Genomic DNA, 27,469 nt, shown 5'->3' on the forward strand with positions numbered 1-27,469 from the left:
TTTTAGAGAAAAATGACAGGAGACCTTTTTTGCTCAGAATGACCCAAATTATCTAAAAAAAATTGTTGGAAATAAAATTATTTTTGTGAATTTGTTTAAAAAAAATTGTTTAAAAATTTTTTCGACCACGGCATCGCCCGGCACCCTGTGGATATGTTATAAGGACCTCTTTTTGAGTAAGTTTGTGCAAAAAAATCGAATCGGAATAATTGCGCTAGCGGGGGCGACGATACTGCCCGGTCTATATTGTTATTTTCTGACTCTGTAAGCTTTATCCATAAAGTTGTCAAATTTTCAGTGCCAATAAAGCATATTTCTATTTTATACTAATGAAATACGATAAAATAACATTGAAAATTTAAATGCTACCTCCCAGATTAAAATTATTATTACACTTTGCGTCTGATTTACCTACGTTGAAAGGTCAAGTTCGTATCCTTGTTATCCTGGTACCGCAACCGAATCGCGTGTGTCCTTGTTATGAAATTACGTCTGCAGATATGTTCCAAGTATCATCCCTTCTAACATATCGAGCCCAGCAAATCCATTACTCACATTCGTCTGTTGGCGTCAGAAAACAAACAAAAGCATTAAAATCTCGGACCTCCTCCTGAGGTCTAAATTACACAATTAATTCAAGTGTGCGTGTGTTATCACTGATTATAGTTGAAGAAAATTGCATTGAAATCGTTCAAGTAATTGGTTTGGTAATAGTTCCATGTTTGATTAGAAATCATAATTACTACCCCTTTGAGTATACAACTCAAAATACATTAAATCGTGGCAGCTGTGGCATTAGTGAGCGGAAGTTTGTATCGAACTATCGAGTAGTAGCTGACAAAACCGATCATATATTTTTTTAATTAATTATTGTCAAGTCAAAATGGATTTTTCTGTAAATGCTAGAATGGCTGAATATTATGAGAAGTTTATTGAATTACAAGAAAAATTAAGGAAAAGGTAAGGGTTTTTTTAATACTAAGTAGGTACATCGAGATCCAACCTGTGAAATTCTAATGTTTGTATTGTACTAAAATATTGAATAATCCGTTCATATGTTTATAAATTTTACATGCATATAAGTTTTACAAAAATTCCTTTTTGGATTTTTTTTTCTAAAATTTATTAAATCATTGTTTTTATTCATCTAAATAAAATAATCATTTCATTACCACTTATTTGATGAATTTCAAATTATTTTGAATGTTTTGCTTTCAAAACACAGAATTTTTAATTGTAGTAATTTAACAAAAATGTTTATAAAAACATTCTCATAGAATATTGTTATGTTTAATTTATTCACCAAGTAGATTTAAAAAAAAAATGAAAATATTATGAAATAAGAGATTTTAGGCTTCAAATTTTGACACAGTAATACACAGTCTATTGGGACCGTGCAAGTTCGGCAAAGCGACCCCTATTTCTACGCTCTGTACTATTATTCGCACTTTTAATTATATTGGCCAATTATATTAGTCCTGGTTACTGGATAATTGTCAAAGCCATAGTCCAAAAAAATAATAAGAAGAAAAAATAAGATTCAGGTTATGTTATGAAAACATCAACAATTGTATGTAGTAAATAAAATTAGTTATTAAAATGCAGTACTGCAAGCAAAATACAATTAATTAAATTTACCTTTATATAATAATTGCATATCATATCAATATTGTGGAGCAATATATAATTTTTCTGCTTCATTGACAGAAGGTATGAAATATACGTCAATTTGACAATTTCAATTGACAATATGAATTATTTAAGATAGTTGCAATATTTCTCCGCGACTCGCGCAGGGTCGTTTCTCGTTTCCCTTTCCAAGTACTTGCACACCGCGAATAGTATTTGGTAATACATTGTTAAGAGACCAGTGGCGGATCTACGCGGAGGGAAAATTGGGAAATGGCCCCCTTAACAAGGCCCAAAATTAAAAAAAAAAAAGAATGTGTGTGTACTTTGTACGCACGTAAGAAGTTATACTTCTATTATATGATTTCAACGAAATCAATATACTTTAAACATTTTATTTATATTTTATTTAAACATTAAACTAATTTTAATACTTACTACTTTCCAAAAAATTTTATTAAAACAATACCTACCAAAAATTAAAAAAATAAAAGAATAAAACACACGCAAACACATTGAAACATGATACAAAGAAATGATTTCTGAACAATTGTATAAAAAAAATAAAAAGTTGCATTGAGAATTGAACCTGCGTCTATCAGGTTGTTAGATTATTTTGAACTCACCTCACGCAGAATTTAACTACCGAGACACGTGAATGAAGTGGGAAGATATAGCATCTAAACGTTTTAAAAATTTTTGACAGTTGCTTATTGTCTTAGTTTAATCAAATAAGTTTGATTCTTGTGGAATTAAAATACAACAAAATATATACTAAAAAAGCAATATATTAGATGGAGATTTTTGTTGGTAAATCAAAGCATTACCTAGGCAGGTAAGTAGCTAGGTAAGCTAGGTAGGTACATTTTCCAAATAGGTATTTAATTTGTAGTTTTTTATTACAATACTGATACATTTACAATAAGGTACGTACCGGTTGCTTTTAAAAACTATTTAGAAAGTTACTACAATAATTATAAACTTGCTTTTTGTCTCTGTCCTCACAACAATAAAAACTAATATACACAACATTTGTTTATGCATAATATCCATTTGAACAAATATTGACAGATGATTTTAACATCCAATCAGATCCCGTATAACGTTTGAGCGACTAAAATTATACTGTCGGTGTGCACATGCGCCCGGCAAAATAAAAATTCACCCTCGTGCCTAAAGAAGTATAACTTCAAAAATAAAATTGTTGAAACATAAAAATATATTAACTGACATGAAACTTAAACCACAGACAGACAAATTCAACCCAATAAACCCGATAGTTAGTAAAATTAAGGGTACTTAATTCATATAAGTTACTATTTATATCTTCGGGTTTATCTTTTTTTATTTCTTTTGGATGGTGTTGTGAAGTGCCACCAGTGCACTTCACTGTATTGGCCCAGGCAGGATAACGACATTCATACATACATAAATCAAATAAATAAATGAGTTTGAACGAAAACATTTATTATAAACTAACAGATAAAAAGAAATATAAAGAAATACAATAAAACGCAACCTCTATGTACAATAAATAAAAAGAATCAGAAAAATAATCAAAAAGTCTTCTGCTCTTTTTCTAGGTGACATATCTCAATTTCTGATCCATGATATCAGGTTTAAAACGTCCCAGCAGTAGGTCTCATTGGTCTAAATATATTTTGTCACCTTATACAGGGTGTAACAAAAAAGCAGGTCATAAATTAAATCTCATATTGTGGGACCAAAAATAGTTCGATTGAGCATAATTTACCTTAGTAATATGCTCATAAAAAAAGTTACAGCCTTTGAAGTTACAAAATAAAAATCGATCTTTCCAATATGCCAAAAACTATTTATGGTAGGGGAGCAAAGTATGCTAAATGTGCAGTCACTCGAGCGCTTTGGGGACCTATTAGGTTGTGAAGAGTAGGTCCTAAAACCAAAAAAAGTTAAGTAAAGTTTTCCATTTTAGTGGGCGCTTGCCATTTTTTTATTTAATTTTCCATTTCCAACAATCGTTTTTTCCGATTATAACGCCATCTATCCATAATTCGAAAAAATGTTTCGAATAAAAGTTACTTATTTTTACGTAAGGAATCCAAATTTGCAATAAAAATGAGGGCTACTATTTAAGATTTTAAAGTAACCCCCCACCCCATATCCATGAGGGTCGTGTTTGGTGCCATTCGATAGATTTTTCAAAAATATTGAATACGTGTATTTTACAGTTTTTCGATCTGATGTTCATTTCGCGAACTATCGCGGGATTCGTATTTAAAATATTAAATTTACCCCCCACCCCTCTCCGTGGGAAGTTGTGTTTATTATCATCCGATAGATTTTTAAAAAATATTGGGCACATATTTTTTAGTTTTTCGATCGGTCATTCATGTCGCGAAATATTCGCTTTTTTCTTGTGAAACTCTGGAACTCGCCCATTTCCTTACTCCCGGCTCAAATCGTCAGATTGTTGAAATATACACTCTTTTGCATGTACTTAACTTACCTTATCTTAATCTGACAATTTCGAGTTTTTTTAAGGATACATTTTTTTTTTTCGGTCCCCCCTTAACGAACTCCCCTGTGTTAAGAGCCAATATATGGTAGAGGTACATCTCCAGGGTACCAGGTTTCTCCCCATATGCTAATCTGACGCGCTCGAGTAACTGCAAAAATCCCCGCTTGGGCTCCCCTACCATTATATAGAGATTTTTTATTGAAAATGGACATATGGCATTCTTATGGTACAAAAAAATACCCGTGAGATTTTTGCACCACATAAAAATTTTATGGTGGTTTTGTTACCTTAAACCCCCCAAATTTTTGTGTACGTTCCAATTAAATTAATATTATTGTGGTACCATTAGTTATACATAATGTTTTTAAAACGTTTTGCTTCTTAGTATTTTTTCGATAAGCCAGTTTTTATCGAGATATTTTGAACATTTGTAAAATCCACCATATATTTGTAAATAAAGAAAATCATAAAATCCTTATAAAAGGTATATTTGTTAAAATCCCTATACAGGGCTACATCACAGAACAGAACTAGTTTCCAATCGGTTGACCGAGAAACTACAGAATTGAAAACTAGTTCTGTTCTGTGATGTAGCCCTGTATAGGGATTTTAACAAATATACCTTTTATAAAGGATTTTATGGTTTTTTGTAATAAATGGTATACAGCCAACTACAGAAAATTTTTTCCTCGTGAATATTTGTAAATGGTTAACAACGTACGCGCAAATATTTTTTCCACCTACCTCTACCGAAAGTATACTTTTCCGGACCTGATTGTATGGAGCAAAGTTGTACTTTTCCTCCCTAGGGAGGAAAATATTTTTCCTCCCTAGGGAGGAAAAGTAAAAGTGACGTCATAATATTTCATTCATGAAATATAACTTATTGACGCCCTGTATAATATCTATTTTCTATTACGGAGTATCTATACATTTTAACGTTTATTTATAAAACATCCTGTATTTTGCAGAATGGTAAAAAACAGTAAATTGTTATTTTTATTTAACAATGTTTACATTAATAATTTGACTTATATTTGACAGCTGACAGTTATATTGTACCTACTTGTTGTTTTAGTTCTAATAAATTTTGTTGGTTAGTTACATAAATAAATTAAGTAAAAATGACAAAATGACTTGTTATTTGAGGAAGGTGGAAAAACCATATGTATAACATGGGAGTAAAGTGCCTTTTCCTCCCTTGAATGATTACTGCCCTCCGCTACGCGTCGGGCAGTAAACTTCATTCTCGGGAGGAAAAGTTACACTTTCCTCCCTTGTTATACAAATAGCTATTTCCACCTACCTCTGCCGAAAGTATACTTTTCTGGACCTGATTGTAGGGAGCAAAGTTGTACTTTTCCTCCCTAGGGAGGAAAAGTAAAAGTGACGTCATGGTATTTGATTCATGTAATATAACTTATTGACGCCCTGTACAATATCTATTTTCTATTACGTAAGTATCTATACATTTTAACGTTTATTTATAAACACCCTGTATTTTGCAGAATGGTAGAAAACATTAAATTGTTATTTTGATTTAACAATGTTTACATTAATAATTTGACTTTTATTTGACAGTTGACAGTTATATTGTACCTACTTGCTAGTTTTAGTTTTAATAAATTTTGTTGGTTAGTTACATAAATAAATTAAGTAAAAATGAAAAATGACTTGTTATTAATTTGAGGAAGGTGGAAAAACCATATGTATAACATGGGAATAAAGTGCCTTTTCCTCCCTTGAATGATTACTGCCCTCCGCTACGCGTCTAGCAGTAAACTTCATTCTCGGGAGGAAAAGTAGCACTTTCTTCCCTTGTTATACAAATAGCTATACCGCTATCCATATTTTTTCTTTCTTTACAGTGTAGTAAAATTGCGTGTATTCTTTTTCTCATAGGCATCTTTCAGTGCGTCACAGTTTTTCGATTTCTTTCTAACGCATTAAATTGTATGTGACAGAAAAAATTCACGTCTGTGATTACAGACATTTATAACAGTTATTCTAGTTGTCGATAGATGGCGCTATAATCGAAAAAAAATTTACGAATTATATAACATATCTACGAATATAATCTGTACAATTTATAAGACTATACAAATCAAAGAAAATACCATTTTATAAATGCAATAAACACAATTGATTTGTTTTTATGCCAAATTGTAAATAAAATGTGGCAACTGTCAGATTTAACTAAAATGTCATGTTAGAATAAATGTTATAAATGTATATTATCACGGACTTACCTTTTTTCTATCATTTGTGACGCACTGAAAAATGCCCATGAAAAGGACCATAGTAAAATTTTCACTGGTATGTAGATTAGTTCACAATGAGATTGTCATCATTAACTTAGAGATGTCTTTTGAATGTTCTTGGATAACCCTTGCTTGTTTAATCGCTTAAATTATTAATTCAGTTAATTAATATTAGTATTTTTTCACTAACTATGTATTAATTGATGACAATAATTTATAAAATATACAACAAAAACTAAACTCGCGAAAAGAAAAAAGTTATTTTTTAATAATTCATATCTTGTTACTATGGAACGCTGAACGCTTAGATACATTTTGGAAACATCTTTAACAACAAAATACTTGGATCACAGAATATATTCTGGTTAAATCTCTGCTTGGATCTTCCAGAAATAATAAACAATAAATAAATTTTTATTAATTGCACGTCTTAAATCAATTATTTATCAAATACACTATCAATATTATTTAATAAACAACTCGAAATTATTCTTGTGGCCGTGTCAAATATTTAGTAACCTTGTTTATCACTGCCTTGTCACCACATTCTGTTCGCCTGAGTGCATTGTATGACAAAGATAGCTAATGATCTATTTGGAAAATATCACCACAGACATGGTGTTCATTTTTTTCGAATCCTGAAAAAACTAATAAATATTTTTAAAAAATTTAAACGCAGAATGATAGACTACATTATTACAGAGGGTAGAATGTCCCTTAGAATAAACAAAGATTTTCTGTTGAATGAGATATTTGAAAATAAAAATAACACTAAATTTTCTCTGCTTTTTCACCCATGTAACTTATTAAAATAAACATTATAGAAGTTTTCAGGGACTTTCTATCCTCGGTAATAACGCAATCTTTCATTCTGAGTTTAAATTTTTTAAAAATATTTATCTCTAGTTTTCTCAGGATTCGAAAAAAAATGCACTCTAAGAGCATTGACGCCTAATTTTTGAGCCCATCCCCAAGTAAGATTATACAATATTATTTTTCTACGAGCGTGCAAAAATGTCTACTTTCGCGCACACATTTTAGTTTAGAAAGTTTCACTTTTCCGCACGCGTGTTACTTTTCAGCACGCGTTTTTTACTTTTCCGCACGCGTGTTAATTTAGATATGTTAACATGGCCTTAAAGTAATTATAATACATGCAATAAACTAATATTTAGATATTATTTACTAATTTATTTCAAATATATCTTATTGTGTTCCTGTTTTAATGAAATTAACGCGACAATTCGATGAAATAAAATTATTTTGACATAATATTCGAAAGTCAAATAACAGTCGTTTTGAATCATCGTCATGGAAACCAAGATCGTCGTCATGCTAACTAATTATATTGAAAGTTTCTTTTTGACAACCTTGTCAAAGAATTAATTTGTGTATGTATTTTCATATTAATTAAATTAATTGATTAAGATTTGGTAATTTTTTAAAGACTCTTAGAAAAAATATTGTTCCTAACTCTTGCAGAAAGTCTCTTTTCCGCACTCGACTGCTTGCAAAACTCCCGCTTCGCGTCGTTCGGCAAACTGCAGTCGCGTGCGGAAAAGAATGACTTTCTGCACTTGTTAGGAAAATAACTATTTCATTATGTATATCGTTACCAGTTCTTTGTAATCTTACTATATGGTTAATATATTTGCAAGTATGTGGTGGATTTTGCAAATGTTCAAAATATCTCGATAAAAACTGTCTTTAGCTAATGGTACTACAATAAGAATATAATTGGAACGTTCACAAATACTGGGGGTGTGGTTTAAGGGAACAAAACCCCCATAAAATTTTTATGGGGTGCACAAATTTCACTGTTATTTTTTTTTAAGATGTTCCTACCATGTCATTTTCAATAAAAAATCTCAAAATCCCGAACAGTTTTCGATATATTGGAAAAAAATCGATTTTAATTTTGTAACTTCAATGTGCTATAACTTTTTTTATCTTCACATTTGTACTAAGATATTCTTTTCTCATGATCATCTTTCAGTGCGTCACAGTTTTTCGATTTCTTTCTAACGCATTAAATTGTATGTGACAGAAAAAAACGCACGTCGGTGATTACATTTCGTCGGTGACATTTATAACATTTATTCTAGTTATTCTAGTTGTCGATAGTGGGCGCCATATTAAAAAAAATAATTTATTTTTAATTAGATAATAATATTACAAATATAATCTGTATAATTTATAAGACTATACAAATCAAAGAAAATACCATTTTATAAATGCAAGAAACACATTTGATTTGTTTTTATTCCAAATTGAAAATAAAATGTGACAACTGTCAGATTTAACTAAAATGTCATGTTAGAATAAATGTCATAAATGTGTATTATCACGGACTTACCCTTTTTTCTATCATTTGTTACGCACTGAAAAATGATCATGAAAAGGACAATAAGTCAGGTTCAATCGAACTATTTTTGGTCCTAGAATGTATGATTTAATTTATGACCTTTTTGTTACACCGTGTATATCTCCATATTTTACAACGTAAATAAAAATATCTTTTATTTTTAGCGAGGAAGAAAGACTGAAATTGGAAATGAAGTTCAATGAGATGGTACAAAAGTCTCGAGAAGAGTAAGTACCTATATCTTAAAATATTAAATTGTTGTTGTATATATTTTATTATCAAGATAAGTTACACGAACATATTGTGAATTCGCTTAATCCGTGCGATCTGTACATGTTTCGTGTACAATCAGATTTAGTTTCGATAAGCTCGTGGTAGTTTTAACTATGAGGATTCTGTCTCTATACAACGCTATACAGTGTGTCAATTTTAATACTTACAATGGGCTATATCTCAAGACCAAAAACTGATATCGAAAAACGCTTGAAACCGTTTCTAGGATATTAAGGGGGAACCAAAATGACATGAAAGAGAACTCACCCCCCATCAACCCCCTAGGGCCCACCCACCACAACCAAAAAAGTTTAAATTGCAAACCCCTACTTGTGATACATCATTGAAAAGACTATAAAAAATTCTATCCAATGGTATAAATAATAATTATACAGAGTGAAGCAATAATTGTGAAACTTTGGCTTAAATGAAAAATTTAATTAGGTTTTTGTTGAACTACAAATTTGTTAAAAATGTCAATTAAATAAATGTTCAAAGTGACTTCCGTTGTTTTCTAAACAATAATACAGCCTATTTTTAAATTCTGCACGAACTGTGGCAAATGTTGTTCTTGTAATAGCGCGACATGCTTGCGTAATTCTTTCTCGCAGTGCCTCAAGTGACGCAGGTTGAGTTTTATAAACAACTGACTTGAGGTAACCCCATAGAAAAAAGTCAGGTGGCGGTAAGTCTGGTGATCTCGGTGGCCAATCAATAGGACCTCTCCTTCCAATCCATTTGTTCGGATAATTAGTATTTAACCAGTGCCTAACTGGAGCTGCATAGTGAGGAGGTGCTCCATCTTATTGGAAGTGCAGCAAATCTTCGTCTAGAGCTAGGTTGCCTTGGTCGTCCATTTGGTTCTCTAATTCATGCACAATTAAAGGTTCGATGGTGTTTTCCAGCATATCGAGATAAATGTCGCCACTTAAATTGCCTGGTATGAACAAGGGGCCAATTATAGCATCGCCTAATATTCCTGCCCAAACATTCAGTTTTTCAGGATATTGAGTGTGACCTTCTCTGAATCGATGCGGGTTCGCATCACTCCAGTACCGACAGTTTTGTTTATTTACATTACCATTCAGCATAAAAGTACATTCATCAATGAAACAAATATTTTTTAACAATCTCGGTTCAACGCGAATTCTTTTAGTCATGAGTTCACAAAACTCAATTCGTAGGTCTGGATCATCATCGCCTAGTTCTTGAAGAATTTGTGTTTTGTACGGGTGAAACTTTGTAATTTCAACATCTTTCTAACCAACTCATGTGAAAGTCCTGTCATTGCAGATACTTGACGTGTTGATGCAGTAGGTTCTATTGCAAAATTTCCAAGGGCCTCGATTTGGGATGCTTCATTCAGTAATCTTGGGGCATCCCTTTTTTTATTTTGCACTGATCCCGTTTCTCTAAACTTTTCAACTAAATCGCAGACGTAAACGTGACTTAAATTTTTGTCCGGATGTCTTTCATTAAATATTTGAGATGTTCGTAAATAACACTGGCTCTGGGACGCAAATATGAAAATGATCTCCACGCGTTCAGGTATACTGTAAACCATCGTGACAACTACAGCTTAGTGACAGTACCGATCGTACAAATGATGAAAACTAATGATATTTAAAGGTCTCAAATAAACCAAAAATTATTGAATCTGAGAGAAACCAAAAAACAGATGTTTTTAACTTGTTTTGCAAAAACGGCAAATTAAGTTTTTATACAAAAAAATGTACCGACGGACATTTATCATTTAAAATAATAGTTAGGGAGATAGCATTACAAATATAAAAGTCATAGTAAGCCGCCTGATATTAACACCCTGTACAATTATTATTTATACCATTGGATAGCATTTTTTTATAGTCTTTTAAATGATGTATCACAAGTAGGGGTTTGCAATTTAAAATTTTTTGGTTGTGGTGGGTGGGGACTAGAGGGTTGATGGGGGTGAGTTCTCTTTCATGTCATTTTAGTTCACAGCATGTCATTTTAGTTTCAAGCATTTTTCTATATCAGCTTTTGTTCGTGAGATATAGCCCATTGTAAGTTTTAAAATTGACACACTGTATACAGTCTGTTTCCAAAGTGCTATAAATATTAATGTAGTTAATACTCAAGAATGGAAAGTAAAATACATACTTGATGTATTTATTAACAGATATAGAAAATCGAAAACATTAATGATGTTACACAAAAAAGAACAATGTTTGGTAATCATTTCATACATGATAAGCTGAAACGTTAATCAAGACTTCGTTATCATCTGTCACTATTACACTGACTAATGATAGCGGCACTGTTAAACTGTTTTTAATTTATCTACTTCTATAAACGAATTGTTGTATTCGATGCACTTTCTAGCACGTCTTTATGACATGAATATGGCTTATTCCGTGGCTGAGGGACCTGAGAAGATGGTTTGACCGTTCATCCACAGAAATTTTTCGTGCAGCTGTTTCCAAAGCTACAGTTGCCATTTGGATCGCCAACCTTCGAAAGGAGATGGAATAAGAAGAAAGAAGAAGGTATCTTGGACAGTACTTTATTTATGGGCAAATTTATTTCTCTGGTTATTTTCAAAAGTTGTCAAATTAAAATAATATAAATATCTTTTTCTACTCTCATACTTTAATATATCAATTATGATTTCACTAACTGTATTATAATGAGCTTCATTATTATAAAGATTGAAAATATAATATTTTTTTGACATCCATTTTATTGCAATCTATTTTATACAAAATAATAAACAATACATACGAGTGTTAAGAAAGTGACACAGTCAGTATTCACCCAGTAGTGAATACCTAAAAGAGTACAATAATAATAATTGAATTAATACAATTATTAATAATTAATTTGAATAGTACAATAGTAATAAGTTAAAATGATTAGTTCTTGTTGAGGTCAAGAGTGTCTGTTCTTTTTAGTTTTCTGTTCTGTAGGGGTTTCAGGAGATTGGTGACCAATATGTTTGGGTGAACCTGTAGTCTATTGTGGTACTTGGAGCACAGAGAAATAATTTCTTAGAAGGGAACCATTCTCGTTGGAACTTTACCGCGCTGAGCAGATGGGACGTGAATTGTAAATTGTAGAATTCCCTCATCTTCCTTAGTCTCAGCATCCGTATGGCTTGCAAATTGTAGAAGCCTCGGAGGTGTAACCATTGTTTTCATTCTGGTGGGGTGTAGAATAGCATTATGTTGTTTTATATGCCATTAGAGTAAAAACTTAGTCTTTTTGCAAGCAGTTGCCGCTAGGGCATCTATGCCATTTCGTTCGTTGCAATCCGGGACTGCACGCTGGGGTTTGTTTTGGTTGGATCAGGGATAGCAGCATATGTGCCTCCTGATGAGAGACTAATAAGTTTCGAAACCGGTAGGGATGCTTGCAGCACTCTCTATTTGGACTAGAATATGGTTGGGCTGTGTTTTCGTTTTGCAACGAAATTGAAAATGGTTATTCATTTTTGATTTTTAAATAATTTCTTTGATGGTTTGGACTTGGAGATCCCTATATATGTTACCGTTAAACCCCGATTTCAGTTGAAACCCGAATTTACTAGGAAAAACTAGTTTTAACTAAGTGCTTTAGACAATTCTAGTTTTAACTAGTCAAAACTAGATTTGACTGCTAAATTCAGTTAAAACTAGAAATCGCGAACGGATTTCATTTAGAGTAGTTTATATGCGATTCTCTTGTGATTGCATATAGATCAAATCTACCTGACAGCGACTATTCATTTCTGAATGCAATATAGGTTTGGACACAAGACCTCTTACGTTTTGTTTTTATATTGTTACTCTTCTTCCGTTGGCAGGTTTCACACATTGGTATAAAAGTATTGATCATATCAATAAAAAGTTATATTTGCTTATTTCCTGACGGTTTCAGTCTTCAACCTATCCCGATTTCCATGAAAAATAGCAACATGGGCTGCTTCAATTATGCCAAAAATATTTTCGACAGGTACATAATATTTGATGGGATCAATTTTATTTTTGAAGCTAACTTTTTTATTTCGCCAACTTCAACAATTCTAAATCATTTTAGTCTTTGATTTTGTAATGGTGTTTTCTTGGCAGACAGTTCCGCATCTTGTACTTCGACCATTAATTTATTATATATGCTTTTGGTCACAACATTGTAGTGACTTTCTTTCTTCTCTGTCTCTTCCATTTGTAAAATAATTTCCAAAACACGTTCTTTTCACGTTCTTATATCTCTGCTCTCCAAAAAAAAAACTACTTTGAACTAGTATAATCTACTCTAAATGAAATCCGTTCGGGATTTCTAGTTTTAACTGAATGTAGCAGTTAAATCTAGTTTTGACTAGTTAAAACTAGAATTGTCTAAAGCGCTTAGTTAAAACTAGTTTTTCCTAGTAAATTCGGGTTTTAACGGTAACATATATATTATCGTTGGAAATGTACCAAGGAGCTTGGCACAGTTGCCTTAGAACTTTTGATTGAAAGCCCTGTATCTTGAGTAAATTTGTTTCACTCTCAGTTCCCCAGATTTGGATACCATACGTCCAGATGGGTTTCAGTACACATTTGTAGATCAGTTTATTGTCTAGGCGTGATTTTTGATTCATGAACCAGTACATCTTTACGAGTCCCAGTTGCAGTCGTTTGTTCCAAATATGCTTTTGCCATGTTAGGCGGCTGTCTAGGTAAATCCCCAAGTATTTGACGTCACTTCTTTTTGGCAGTGGTGTGTTGTTAAAGGATACAGCTGGATTGATCCCCTTCCTTAGTGTAGACGTAATGTGTGTTGACTTGGAACTATTAGCTTTGACTCTCCACAGTCTAAACCATATTTCAAGTCTATTTAAGTGACTTTGTAGTATCTGAGAAGCTAGGGTCGGATTTTCGTGGCAGGCCATTAGGACAGTGTCATCAGCATATTTGTTGCAATTGTTGTACGATCTGAAGTTGTTATATCTGCTGTGAACAGGAGGTACAGTGTGGGTCCAAGGACACTTCCTTGGGGTACGCCAGAGTGGATGGGATGTAGAGTAGTGAGGACCTTCCCTAATTTTCTCTGATACGATCTGCCGGTGAGGTATGATTGTAGGAGCACGCAAATTGGATGAGGCAGTTGTCTTTTAAGTTTTGATATTAGACCTTTATGCCATACCTTATAGAAGGCTTGGGAGACATCCAGGAAGGCTGCTGTACAATATTTCTTGTTCTCGAGTGCATCTCTTGCGGTTCTGACTACCCTATGAACCTGTTCGATTGTGCGAAAATATAAATGTATCAACAAAATAGTTAATTTAACCATGTAACTACTTAATTTGTTTGCGTTACAAAATTAATCAATTTTTTGTTGTGAATGATCATAGAAAAAAATCATGTACGACTTGCATTTAATTATCATATCATTATGAAGGCTCGTATGCTATAACTCTCCGCTACGCGGCTCGTTTCGTATCCGTCATACTCGGATCATAATGACCATCATTAAATGCTTATTGTCTAATATACTATTACAGAAGAGTGAAATTCGAAGGTTTTGCGCTTACCCCCTTAACTTCTTCTTCTTCCTCTGGTAGCACTACAACCCGGGGTGGGTCTTGGCTGACTGCATAACTTGCTTCTATCTCGAACGGTCGTTCATTGGGTCAGTGGGTAGCCCCAGTGTTCTTAAATCTGACCATCTATTGTCTCTCCATCGCATTCGTGGGCGTCCTACGGGCCTTCTTCCTGTTAGGGCTTCCTCGCAGATTAAGTTCGCAGGGCGGTTATTAGGGGGTTTATGGACATGACCAGCCCCCCTTAGACGTTGAGATTTAATTTCTTGGACTACGTCGCTCGATCTATACATCTGCTTGATCTCAGCATTTATTCTCATTCGGTATTGGTTGCTATTAGGGTCATGTTAATGTCCAAAGATACTTCTGAGAATTTTTCTCTCAAAAATTTCTATCCCCTTAACTGGTTTTCGTTATGTGGTCAGTCTAGGTTGTGTTTTATACAGTTCGTTTATCGTCAAGAAGCTGTTATAGGACGTGAGGTATAGAACTCCGAGATCATGCGCAGTAAAGTAATGTGAAAACACATTCCTTTGCTGTGCATGATCAGCACCTCCAAGAATGTTATACAGGGTGAGTCACCACTAACGGGACGAAAGATTACAGCGAAATGGTAAAAGATTTGAAAAAAATTTTAAATTAGTAGTTTGTAAGTTGATAAAATCTACATTTTAAAATTATTTTGAAATATACAGGGTGTCCCAGTAAATGGCGGCGTATCGAAGTTATATTTTTTCTTATGGAACACCCTATATTTTATTGCATTTTTTGATTGTAAGCAAAAAATAAGGTATAGTTTCATAAGGCTTCCCTATACCTATGTACAGAGTGTTCTGAGTTATGTTGACTCTTCTTAAAATGTAAAGTATTAAAAGAAGGCTTATTCTCAAGTTATTTAAAAAATTATAAAAAAAAATACTTTTACATTTAAATATTTGAATATTGGTTGAATGTATTTCATGATTAGTTATTACACATTTATTTACAGGGTGTTCAAAATTTACAGTTTCATTATTGGATTATTCAATGTGTCATATGATTCTTATTTTAAATGGAACACCATGTATATTAATAGATAATTATACTAAACAATTTTACCTCTTTCGAATGGTATATGGTTGTCCTATACCTAGGTCTCATAGTTTTTGCGTAATATACAATTATTTAAATTCTTAATCTGTAAATCGATTTTAAAACAAAAGATGTAGTTAATTAATGGCATTGTATGACATTGTCACCTTATGACAGTACGGTCTGGTTTTTATTTTACAATTAATGCATTCCATGATTGATTATTACACATTTATTTACAGGGTGTTCAAAATTTACAGTTTCATTATTGGATTATTTAATGTGTCATATGATGCTTATTTTAAATAAAACACCATGTATATTAATAAATTATTGTACTAAGCACAGGTTCCTCTTTTGAATGGTATAGGGATGTTCTATAACTAGGAGTCATAGTTTTTGCGTAATTTACAATTTTCTTAAACGGTAAATTGATTTTAAAAATAATATTTATAGTCACTCTCGATTTTTAAACTGTACGAAATAAATATTTGTTTACTGTATCATAATGAAATTAAAATTATGTTTATTTACTAGACCATTATTATGAAAACTAGGTATATTGGTCTGTATACAATACATTAAAAAAATCAGGATCTTCTATAAAGTCTAAAGTCCATAAACGATAAGTTAAATATTTATCATAATCCTGTTTGGTCTAATACTGGTGTAGTTGAGTTTTATATGGATAATAGTGGTTTCTCTTAAGTATTCTAACAGTCGTTTGACTGATTTACAATTCACCCGAAATTTTTTCTTTACTAGGATTTGGGTTTTCCGTAACAGAAAGCAGGATATCAAGCTCCTTGACGTCATCACAAATAACTGGTTTATTTTTATTTAACTTTCCGTATGCAACATTACCAGTAGCACGGAATCTATTGAAATCTCTCAAAAACGTCCTTTTTGGGTGTCTTCTATCAGGATACTTTTGAGCGTAAACTTAAGAAGGTAAGATACAATTTTGCAAACACTCCCCAATGCAAAGTACCATGTCTACTCTTTCGTAGATAACGTGATTATTCATTTTTAGGAACAATTAAATTTGAATATCATACACGGATGTTCATATTTTTGATAATTACCAGACCGTACTGTCATAAAATGACAATCTCATACAATGAGATACATCTTTTTTTTTTAAACTCGATTTACAGATTAAGAATTTAAATAATTGTAAATTACGCAATAACTATGAGACCTAGGTATAGGACATCAATATACCATTCGAAAGAGGTGACTTCGTTTAGCATAATGGTGTATTAATATACATGGTGTTCCATTTAAAATAAGCATCATATGACACATTTAATAATCCAATAATGAAACTCTAAATGTGGAACACCCTGTAAATATTTGTGTAATAATTAATCATGGAATACATTCAACCAATATCCAACTATTTAGATGTAAAAGTATTTTTTTCATAATTTCTTATATAACTTGACAATATGCCTTCTTTAAAACTTTACATTTTAAGAAAAGTCACCATAACTCAGAATACTCTGTACATAGGTATAGGGAAGCCTTATAAAACTATACCTTATTTTTTGTGGACAATCAAAAAATGCAATAAAATACAGGGTGTTCCATAAGAAAAAATATAACTTTGATACGCCGCCATTTATTGGGACACCCTGTATATTTCAAAATAATTTTAAAATGTAGATTTTATCAACTTACAAACTACTAATTTAAATTTTTTTTCAAATCTTTTACCATTTCGCTGTAATCTTCTGTCCCGTTAGAGGTGACTCATCCTGTATAGCAGTCATTTGGTGATGAACGAGAATACCTATATTCTAGTGGACTAATAATAAATAATAGTAATAAGTCTGCATATTAAATATTTTTGATTACAAAAATAGATAAATATTTTAAAAATGGTAATTGTTTTAGGGAACAAGTGTATTACAGAAGACTACGATCGCAGTACAAGAAATTTTTAGAAGAAGACCGTAAGCGACAAGAACGCAATGAAAAAATAGTAAGAACCCTGGAACGGATAGAAACTCGCATCGATATGCTGACATCGAAAACAGAACGCATTAAAAATCTAAGAAAACATTACCACAACTATTTGCAAAGGGTTTCCGGCCAACAAGTCCCGCCAAAAGTTGTAATAAATACTCCACAATATAGTACAATACCAAAAAACACAACTACATGCAACGAAGATGTTTTTCCTACAAATAATAATTGCGAGGATGAGCAGAAACTTAACGACGAAAAAATGGAAATTCTTGATAGATATTTACAAAGTATTTCATCCCAAAAATGCAGGGATCTGCTAGAAAAACGAAAAATGGAAAATGCCGAACTTGATAAATTGGAAGTATTAAAACACAAATTAGAATACGGTTTTGATTCCAATAAAGCTCAATCCATAGCAGAGGATATCATGAATTCAATATATAGTAGACATTATAACAAAGATCCAAACCAAGGCGACCGACAAACTAGTAGAAAGGCAAATGTGAAATTTTCTTGTGATGTAGACGATGATAACAAATCAGATATTAGTGACCTGACTCAAAGTAAAGATGGTACCGAGTGTATAACACAAAATACTAAATCCGATACAGTACCGAGCAATGGAGATAAGGACGCCAACAAGCAAGAAAAACGTGTATTTGTAGAGAATGAGCAGGAAATACAGCTCCAACCTATATCTAAAGAAAATAAAGGCTTTCATAATATTTCGAATTACGAAAATGGTACAAAACAGGAAAATAATCTACAAGAAAATTATAATCAAGATACAAATAATACCAGACTTAACGAAATTGAATCAAAACCCGAGTGTCTTTCCAACAATTTATCCATTACGAATGAAACTGATGAGTTTGTTGAGGTTAAAAAAATTGACAGCAGTTTTATCAATAATCAGCAGGAAAATGACGATGAGGATGATAAGGAAAACATGTATGATAAAGATCATTCAGAAAATAAACAGACTGTATTTGAACCAAGTCTTGCTGATAATCAGTCATGTAATGAAGACAATGTCTCGTCTGTTGATATATCTAAAGATATCTTACCAAGCGAGCTTCCAGTTCAGGAAAATGTAGAACAAAACCCTGATTTATCTGAAAGTACACAATCTGCTCAGCAACAACATGAGCCCAATTCAACTGCTTTAGAAACTCAGGCTAAAGGTGAATGTAACTACGACTCACAAGCACAATATAGTGAGGATGGTCAACCCCTGCCGTATGAATCAAATGACCAAGATATTCAATATGATCAAAATGGTCAACCTCTTCAGTATGACGAAAATGGCCAGATTGTTCAATACAGTCCTAATGGAGTATCTTACGATGAAAATGGACAGCCTATTCAATATGACGAAAACGGACAACCCCTTCCATATAATGAAAACGGGCAAGATTTACATTATGACGGACAAAGTCAACCGATACAATATGACCAACAAGGCCAGCCAATACAGTATGACCAAGAAGGCCAACCAATACAATATAATCAACCAGTTGAACCAATAGAGTACGACGAAAATAATCAACCAGTTCAATACGACGAAAATGGTCAACCCATCCAGTATGATTCAACGGGACAAGCAATTCAATATGATGAAAACGGACAACCGATTCAGTACGATCCTAATACGCAGCCTATACAATACGACGAAAATGGTCAACCCATCCAATATGATTCAACGGGACAACCAATCCAATACGATGAAAACGGACAACCGATTCAGTACGATCCTGATATGCAGCCTGTGCAATACGATGAAAACGGTCAACCAATACCTAGCACTCAATTGGACGAAAATGGTCAACCAATTTACTATGACCAGTCGGGCCAGCCAATCGCGTATGACGAAAATGGTCAAATCATTCAGTATGATGAAAACGGCCAGCCTGTCCAGTACGATGAAAACGGTCAACCTGTCCAGTACGACGAAAACGGACAGCCAGTTTATCAGTATCCTCAGTATGACGAAACGGGCCAAGTACTTCAGCAATATGATGACAATGGGCAGCCTCTTCAGTACAACGAACAAGGACAGTATGATGAAAACGGCCAAGCAGTATCCAATTATCCTGCCGAAAATCCGACAGAGCAAAATAAGGAAGACAAAACCTTCGGAGAGGTGGTACTACCGGAAAATGTGGACAATACATTAGAAGACAAAGATGCTGCAACTGTTAATCAGACCGGTAAAAGTAAAGTTTTAGAAATGCTCGATACTGATACGGAGAGTTTGCAAAATGTTAGTAAAGTGTCTGATAGTGATTTCAGCATCAGTCAGTAGTTTATTCCAATAAATATTACATAATTGGTTTCATGTTGTTCTGAAACTATTTTCTTGTGGAATTTTTGCAATTAACTAGTTTTGATGGGAAATAAGCCACAATTTTACTAAAAAAATGATTTTATTAACTGTTGAATGGGTTGCATGTGAGAGTTCATTTTAAATGAAGTAAAAGACAGACGTACTCTCAATCATTTATTGTAACTTCCGACGACCGGTTTCGCTCTCTAAACTATGCAGAGCATCTTCAGGTCAACGGTTACAAGTCACTAAATGCTACAAATAAAAAACCAGAGTTAGAACAATGTCTGGTTGTAAAAGATGCTAAAGATGCATAAGATCAAGCCAATGTTGAACAACATACATAAAAGTAGTGAAAATAGCAGACAAATACATATGCATGTAAAAACGGGGGCGGTAACAAACGTCCCCAAGCTTACAAACACATACAGATGTATATCGTCTATAATCATGCAATTATAACGTGTCATACTTACATTCGGATACAAGGAGCTACTACCTCAGTATTCATTAACATGATGTTATTGCTTAACCCATTTAGCGCCAAAGGTGCGAAAACGCACCATTTTTTTGTAGAATTTTTTTTTGACAATTCGTTAATTTTTTTTAAATCTTTGTATTTTTTAAGCAACCAGAAGATATAAGTGTAACTAAATTTAATTCTTTTTAATTTCCAAACTCATGCTTTCATCACAAAAATATTTTCTAAATGTCCGACATTTTCAATCCTTCGACACAACTTTATTTTTACTGTAGTAATTTTATTGGCATAACACTTTTGTGGTCAAATAAATTAAAACATTATTTTTTTTAACCTATTTGTACACCAATTGTTATAAAAATACAAAAAAAATTTCTGAGTCCTCAAATCTCGTGTTTGAAAATAATGGTTCGATAACGAACCATTGGCGGAAGTCGACATATAATCCTGTCTGATCAGGAATGAGTTCAAGGAAATGCAGAGGCAGTAATTTGTTGGGATATTTCTTTATTATGTGTAAAAACACGTATTCACTATGCTTGCGCTCCGAGCTCCTGCAACTGCTCCACATAGTGGACACGTTTGGCGCTCCCGGACTGTGCAATTGTGCGCACTCTGCCTCGGCGCTCCAATCTGTGGCGGTTTATATGTAAGGGAGCGCATACCGAATCGATTGGAGCAGTTGCAGGGAGCGCGGAGCGCAAGAAGTTCGTGAACATAGTGGATGGTTGGCGCTCTCGGGCCATGCAACAGTGTGCGCTCCGCCTCAATGGTCCAATAGGTGGTGGTTTATATGTAGAGGAGCGCATGCATGTAGATGGAAGCTGTTGCAGAGAGCGCAAGAGGTTTGTGAACATAGTGGATGGTTGGCGCTCCCGGACCGTGCAAAAAAGCGCGCTTCGCCTCGGCGGTCCAATAAGTGGCGGTTTATATATAGAGGAGCGCATACCGTATCGATGGGAGCAGTTGCAGGGAGCGCGGAGCGCAAGAGGTTTGTAAACATAGTGAATGGTAGGCACTCCCGGACCGTGCAACAGTGCGCGCTCCGCCTTGGCGTTCCAATTTGTGTCAGTTTATATGTAGAGGAGCGCATACCGTATCGATTGGAGCAGTTGCAGGGAACGCGGAGTGCAAGAGGTTCGTGAACATTGTGGATGGTTGGCGCTCCCGGACCGTGCAACAGTGCGCCAACGACTGTGCGGCAGTGCCACGGTGGTCCAGTATTACGAACGTAGTGGATATGTACCTTTAGAAAGACGGGTATTCTGGTATTCAGTTTTGTTATAATCTAAGGTGGGGGTGTAGGGGGGAGAGGGCTACATAAGGAAGGTTGTGTAGTGTTGTAGACAATATGTCGATTTGTCGAATTTATGCAACTGGCACAGTGCAAGATACAGGATTAGAAAGTGTAAACTGGAAATATCTAAAATAATTTCTAAAAAAGATAAAGGGCCGTTCGACTTCGTTTTTGAGAAAGAAGCTGGACAAGGTGTAGGCAATGTTCTAACCATACTATTTTTGTTCACTTATCAAAACTTCCAGGTCCATTTACACTCTAAATGTTTTGAGACTTTTCACAAAAAATAAAATTGTGTATTTAAATTTTTATACCTCATTTCCGCCAAAGGTTCGAAAACGAACCATTTTGTTGTTGTGAAACCTGCCATTATCAAAGTGTAAAACAATTTTTTTACGAATGTTTAAGTTTATTTTACTCTAATAACTCAAATATATTACATATTATCGCAGTATTTCTTTGCTTGGCGGTTAATGGGTTAACTTAATGATACTACTACCTCATGATAGTATTCATTAACATGATGTTATTGCTTAAGTTAAGCAATAACATCATGTTAATGAATACTGAGGTAGTAGCTCCTTGTATCCCAATGTAAGTATGACACGTTATAATTGCATGATTATAGACGATATACATCTGCATGTGTTTGTAAGCTTGGGGACGTTTGTTACCGCCCCCTTTTTTACATGCATATGTATTTGTCTGCTATTTTCACTACTTTTATGTATTCTAACTCTGGTTTTTTATTTGTAGCATTTAGTGACTTGTAACCGTTGACCTGAAGATGCTCTGCATAGTTTAGAGAGCGAAACCGGTCGTCGGAAGTTACAATAAATGATTGAGAGTATTCTTTTTCTCATGATCATCTTTCAGTGCGTCACAGTTTTTCGATTTTTTTCTAACACATTAAATTGTATGTGACAGAAAAAAGGCACGTCCGTGATTACAGACATTTACAACATTTATTCTAGTTATTCTAGTTGTCGATAGATGGCGCCACAATAAAAAAAATATTTTTTTAATTAGATAATAATATTACAAATATAATCTGTATAATTTATAAGACTATACAAATCAAAGAAAATACCATTTTATAAATGCAAGAAACACATTTGATTTGTTTTTATTCCAAATTGAAAATAAAATGTGACAACTGTCAGATTTAACTAAAATGTCATGTTAGAATAAATGTCATAAATGTGTATTATCACGGACCTACCCTTTTTCCGATCATTTGTTACGCACTGAAAAATGCTCATGAAAAGGACAATACGTCTGTCTTTTACTTCATTTTCATGATTTTATTAACCTTTCTGCGCCCAAATCGGGTGTCGTTGTCAAAGTACAAAAAATATTAATGAATTTAACAAAAATGTTGTTGCTTAGTAAAAAATTCTTCTAATAATTTATTTAATCTGACTCATTTATGTCGGCAATAAAGACATATATTATTATACATTTTAAAATAGAAGACTTTAAAATGATATTGCCAATATTTATGAGTTGCGTTCCTGGGACGACTTTATTGAAAGATAGTTCATTCGATTACATGAAATCAACCCCAACTCAAGAATATCCGTCACAAATAAATCATAACATGTGATCTATCTTTAAAAAGATAACCACATGCAATGGTGACAGTAAAATTCTCGCGCTAGAGATTCCATAGTAAATCACGAGGGAAAACCAGGAAAAAAGCCTCGTGATACTATCCCGACATCGTAAGTATTGGGTCTTACTTTAGTTTACTCTCAAAACTCGATATGTTATTGACTTACTAATCCTGGTATTTTTTTCTATTGACTTCCTCTTTTAGTATGGGCAACCACATCCTACTGCATTCTACCGAGGAATTTGCGACACAATTGGTTTCATTTAGCATAATTAGAGCCGCTTCTTTGATTTTTCTCTTTTTACTATGTGTTTCTTTCTTGTGATTTACTATGGAATCTCTAGCGCGAGAATTTTACTGTCACCATTGCATGTGGTTGTCTTTTTAAAGACATCACATGTTATGATTTATTTGTGACGGATATTCTTGAGTTGGGGTTGATTTCATGTAATCGAATGAACTATCTTTCAATAAAGTCGTCCCAGGAACGCAACTGATAAATATTGGCAATATCATTTTAAAGTCTTCAACTTTAAAATGTTTAATATATATCTGAATTGCCGATATAAATGAGTCAGATTAAATAAATTATTAGAAGAATTTTTTTACTAAGCAACAACATTTTTGTTTAATTCATTAATATTTTTTGTATTTTGACAACAACACCCGATTTGGGCGTCGAAACGTTAATAAAATAATTTTTTTAGTAAAATTGTGGCTTATTTCCCATCAAAACTAGTTAATAAATGGCTTAGGAGAGGTGGTATTTTACTTTTTTTCGATCAATTTAAATTTTATCTTTTATAATGTGATTCGAGTAATCTTTTATCGGGATGGATTCTTCTTCTTCGTGCGACTAAGATTACTCCTGCTTGTCTGCCTCTTATTCTGTTTCAGTTGTTGTTGACTGTACATTGTCGTTCCACCTTTTCGGCGGACTTCCAACGGGTCTTCTGTTATACGGCTTGTTGTTTTTACAGATGTTCGCTAATCTATCTGGTCCCATTCGGCTTACATGTTCGCTCCAGTTTTTCTTTCTTGTTTTTATCTACCTGTTAATATTTTGAATTTTGCATTGTTCGCGTATACTCCTGTTGCTTTGTCTGTCTCTTAAGGATATGCCTGCTATTGATCTTAATACTTTCATTTCGATATTGTTGGTTTGTTGTTTCGTCTTTCTTGTATCGCTCCTTGTCTTCGCTGCATATGTTAGGATTGGTCTTACTATTGTCTTGTATACTTTCATTTTGCTTTTCGTGGTCAGATATTTGTTTCTCTATATGGCTTCTCGGAAGCAACCCCTTACTCTTGCTGCTTTTGCTGATTGCCTTGTGGTATCTGTTCTTATATTCCTATCACTAGTGATCTCTACTCCTAGGTAATTTAATTTCATTACTTGTTCTATAATTTTGCCGTCTATTTCTAGTTTGCATCTACGCGGTTCTTTACTGATTACTATAATTTAGTTTTTTCTACTGATATTCTCATATTAATTTTGTTTGATGTGATATAGAAGGTGTGGAGCTGCCTTTGTAGGTCATCCTCGTTATCAGCAATTAGTACTGCATCATCGGCATAGCATACCATCGTGATTTTATGCTCTCCCATGTGGTGTCCATATCGTTTCCTTACGTCGTGAATTATTTGATTTATCGCCATATTGAGTAACAATGGACTGAGCGAGTCTCCTTGGCGGATTCTTCCTTTTAGTTATATGCATTCTGTTTGTCCTGTTGACATTATAACTCTGGTCTTGTTGTTCTTGTTAATTTCATTAATTATCCTTATTATCAGATGGTCTATTTGTTCAGCTTGTAATAAACTTTCATTTCGAGATGAATTTCGTCTCACCCTGTCAAAAGCACTTTTTAACTCGACAAAGCACATGTATGCTGGTTTTTCCATAGTCAATAGGCTTTTCTATTATTTGTCTGATAAAAATTGTATGACTGCCGTCAACAATTTTAATGTACTATTCATCAGACTAATGCCTCTATAATTTTCATGATTTTTCGAGTCTCCCTTTTTAAGTATCGGTAACAGCAGACTTTTCTTCCATTCCGCTGGTACTACTCCGATATTTTTTATATCGACGAATAATTTTAGGAGCCATTTGAGTAGTGTTGTCCTCCATATTTTAGCAGTTCTTTGTTTATCTTTATCTTATCAGGACCAGGTGCTCTTCTATTTGTTAATTTTTTTTATTAGTTCTTGTAGCTCTTCTTCTGATATTAGTACTTTATCGTGAGTTTCGTTAATGTTTCTTTTCTGTTCTCTTCTTCTCCTTCTCCATATAATTTCGTGAAATGCTCAATCCATTGTTCCTTCGTAATGTTATCTATACGTACAAATTGATTAATTTCTGTTTTTGTCTCCTTTTCATCATCCACACCTTTTCTTGGGATCCATAGAGGTCGTATTTCATATGTTTGGTAAATTTCTCCCAGTGTTCTTTTTTGATGTTATCTATTTCTTGGTTTACTCTATTCCTGATTTTTACGAAGTCTTCACGTGCCTCCGGTGTCTTCGCTCTTTTGTATGTTAGGAAAACTTGTTTCTTTTGATTTGCTAGTGCTTTTACCCTTTCGTCGTACCATGGAGTTTTGTATTCCCGTTTATGTGGGAGTGGATTGTAATTGTAAATCCCCAAATTCCCATAATATAGATCGTTCCCTGTTAGTATCTCACTAATTTGTCATTTATAACAGTAGGTACTACTTGTCTAGTTTAGTTTTCTACTCTAGTCTATTCATTCAGGAACTTCATATTATGGTGTAAGCCTTCAGGCTGAGCGTATCATTTTCAATTTAAATGACTTAGGTTTCTTAAAATTTAGTATTTATCTTGTTATATACAAAATATGTGCATGCTTCTATGAGTGTTTTTTTTTCAGACGCTCCGTAACTTTGACCATAGTATCAGTTTAAATCCATTCGTTGTGTTCATGTTCTTGTTCTTGTACCGTCATAAACCATTATGACGGCATGTATTATATTATTCATAGTCTCTCCATTCATTTTAATTGTTAACAAGTCATTGATTCAAATTATTTAGGTGTAATTAATGTATTTAAAATAGTTGTAATTAATTCATATATAGTTTAACTAATGTGTATTGGATTTCTTAAAACAATAAGTTTGTTCTAGCATGTAGTTTCTTATGGTTTGGCACCAGATATTGTACTGCTTTACTGCGCATGTTCAATCCACAAACGGGTAGTAAACTATATTTTGCTAGAACGTTTTTTATTGGAGAAAATACCAACGTCAAATGTGACTGGTTCATGTTTGTTTTTATCTATAATTTTGAGGTTAGATTAGAAATACACTTTTCTTATAAGTATCCAAATTTTCAAGATGTATGCTAAATATTGAAAATTAATGTTATAAGCGTAAATAATGACAAGAAATAGTTAAAACATATTAAAAAAGAGTCCTGTGTTGCCGTGGGTAATATCCAGGCATATCTACAACATCTTTACAACTTTTTTATTAATATGTAACATAACATAACTGTTTGCATTTAAAGGATTTTACGCAAAACATCTTGGTGGCTTAGGCATGCTATTTTTTGGCTTTTTAGTAACACTGATGATGGATTTGTTATGATGAACGTTTTGTTTTAATGTAACACTTATTTAGGGTATTTTAAATATACCTTTTACAATAAATCTAGTATTTTTGTGATTTATGGTATACAGCTTTGGTATACCTACATACTTTTGACAGCTTCAAGTCAGTTTCCAAATCAAAATTTACTTTCGTTAGAACGCTCGACTAGTGGTTTCAAACTTCAAACTAGTAATTTGTGTGCTTGAACGCCATCAAACAAATGCGCATGCTTCTGATAATTTCAAACCGTTTGAAACTGATGCTAGAACAAACCTAATATTTCATCTCTATTGTACTAGGCTGTAAAAATAAATAGTTTTACCTGTTTTATCTTTAATCTAATTTTTTTATGGTACCGGCAATGAATTAAGATACTCCCGAAAGAAAATAAGTCAAGACAATTTTACTAAGTCAGTAAAATATAATACTAGAATAATTACAAGGGAGGATATCAAAAAGACCAAAAGAAGATTATTTCGACCATATTAGAAGTGTATGTTTACTAGCAGGTATTAAACGAAACA

The 27,469-nt window shown here is 33.3% G+C and overlaps 1 protein-coding gene across 2 annotated transcripts; it reads left to right on the forward strand.

The window, feature by feature from the left end:
• The first annotated feature begins 551 nt into the window (after positions 1-551).
• Positions 552-27,282, forward strand: LOC126879793 (mesocentin-like). 2 transcript variants are annotated; one of them, XM_050643054.1, is made up of 3 exons: positions 552-960; positions 8,920-8,982; positions 17,541-27,282. In XM_050643054.1, the coding sequence occupies exons 1-3, from the start codon at positions 884-886 to the stop codon at positions 19,918-19,920; spliced, it is 2,520 nt and encodes an 839-aa protein (XP_050499011.1). In that variant the 5' UTR covers positions 552-883; the 3' UTR covers positions 19,921-27,282. The 2 variants fall into 2 exon arrangements, with proteins under 2 accessions (XP_050499011.1, XP_050499012.1); XM_050643055.1 differs by lacking the exon at positions 552-960 and adding an exon at positions 11,393-11,556 and having other exon boundaries at positions 8,918-8,982.
• Positions 27,283-27,469: the final 187 nt, after the last annotated feature.

Source organism: Diabrotica virgifera, chromosome 2 (assembly GCF_917563875.1).
Source record: "Diabrotica virgifera virgifera chromosome 2, PGI_DIABVI_V3a".
In the NCBI taxonomy this organism is placed as follows: Eukaryota; Metazoa; Arthropoda; class Insecta; order Coleoptera; family Chrysomelidae; genus Diabrotica; species Diabrotica virgifera.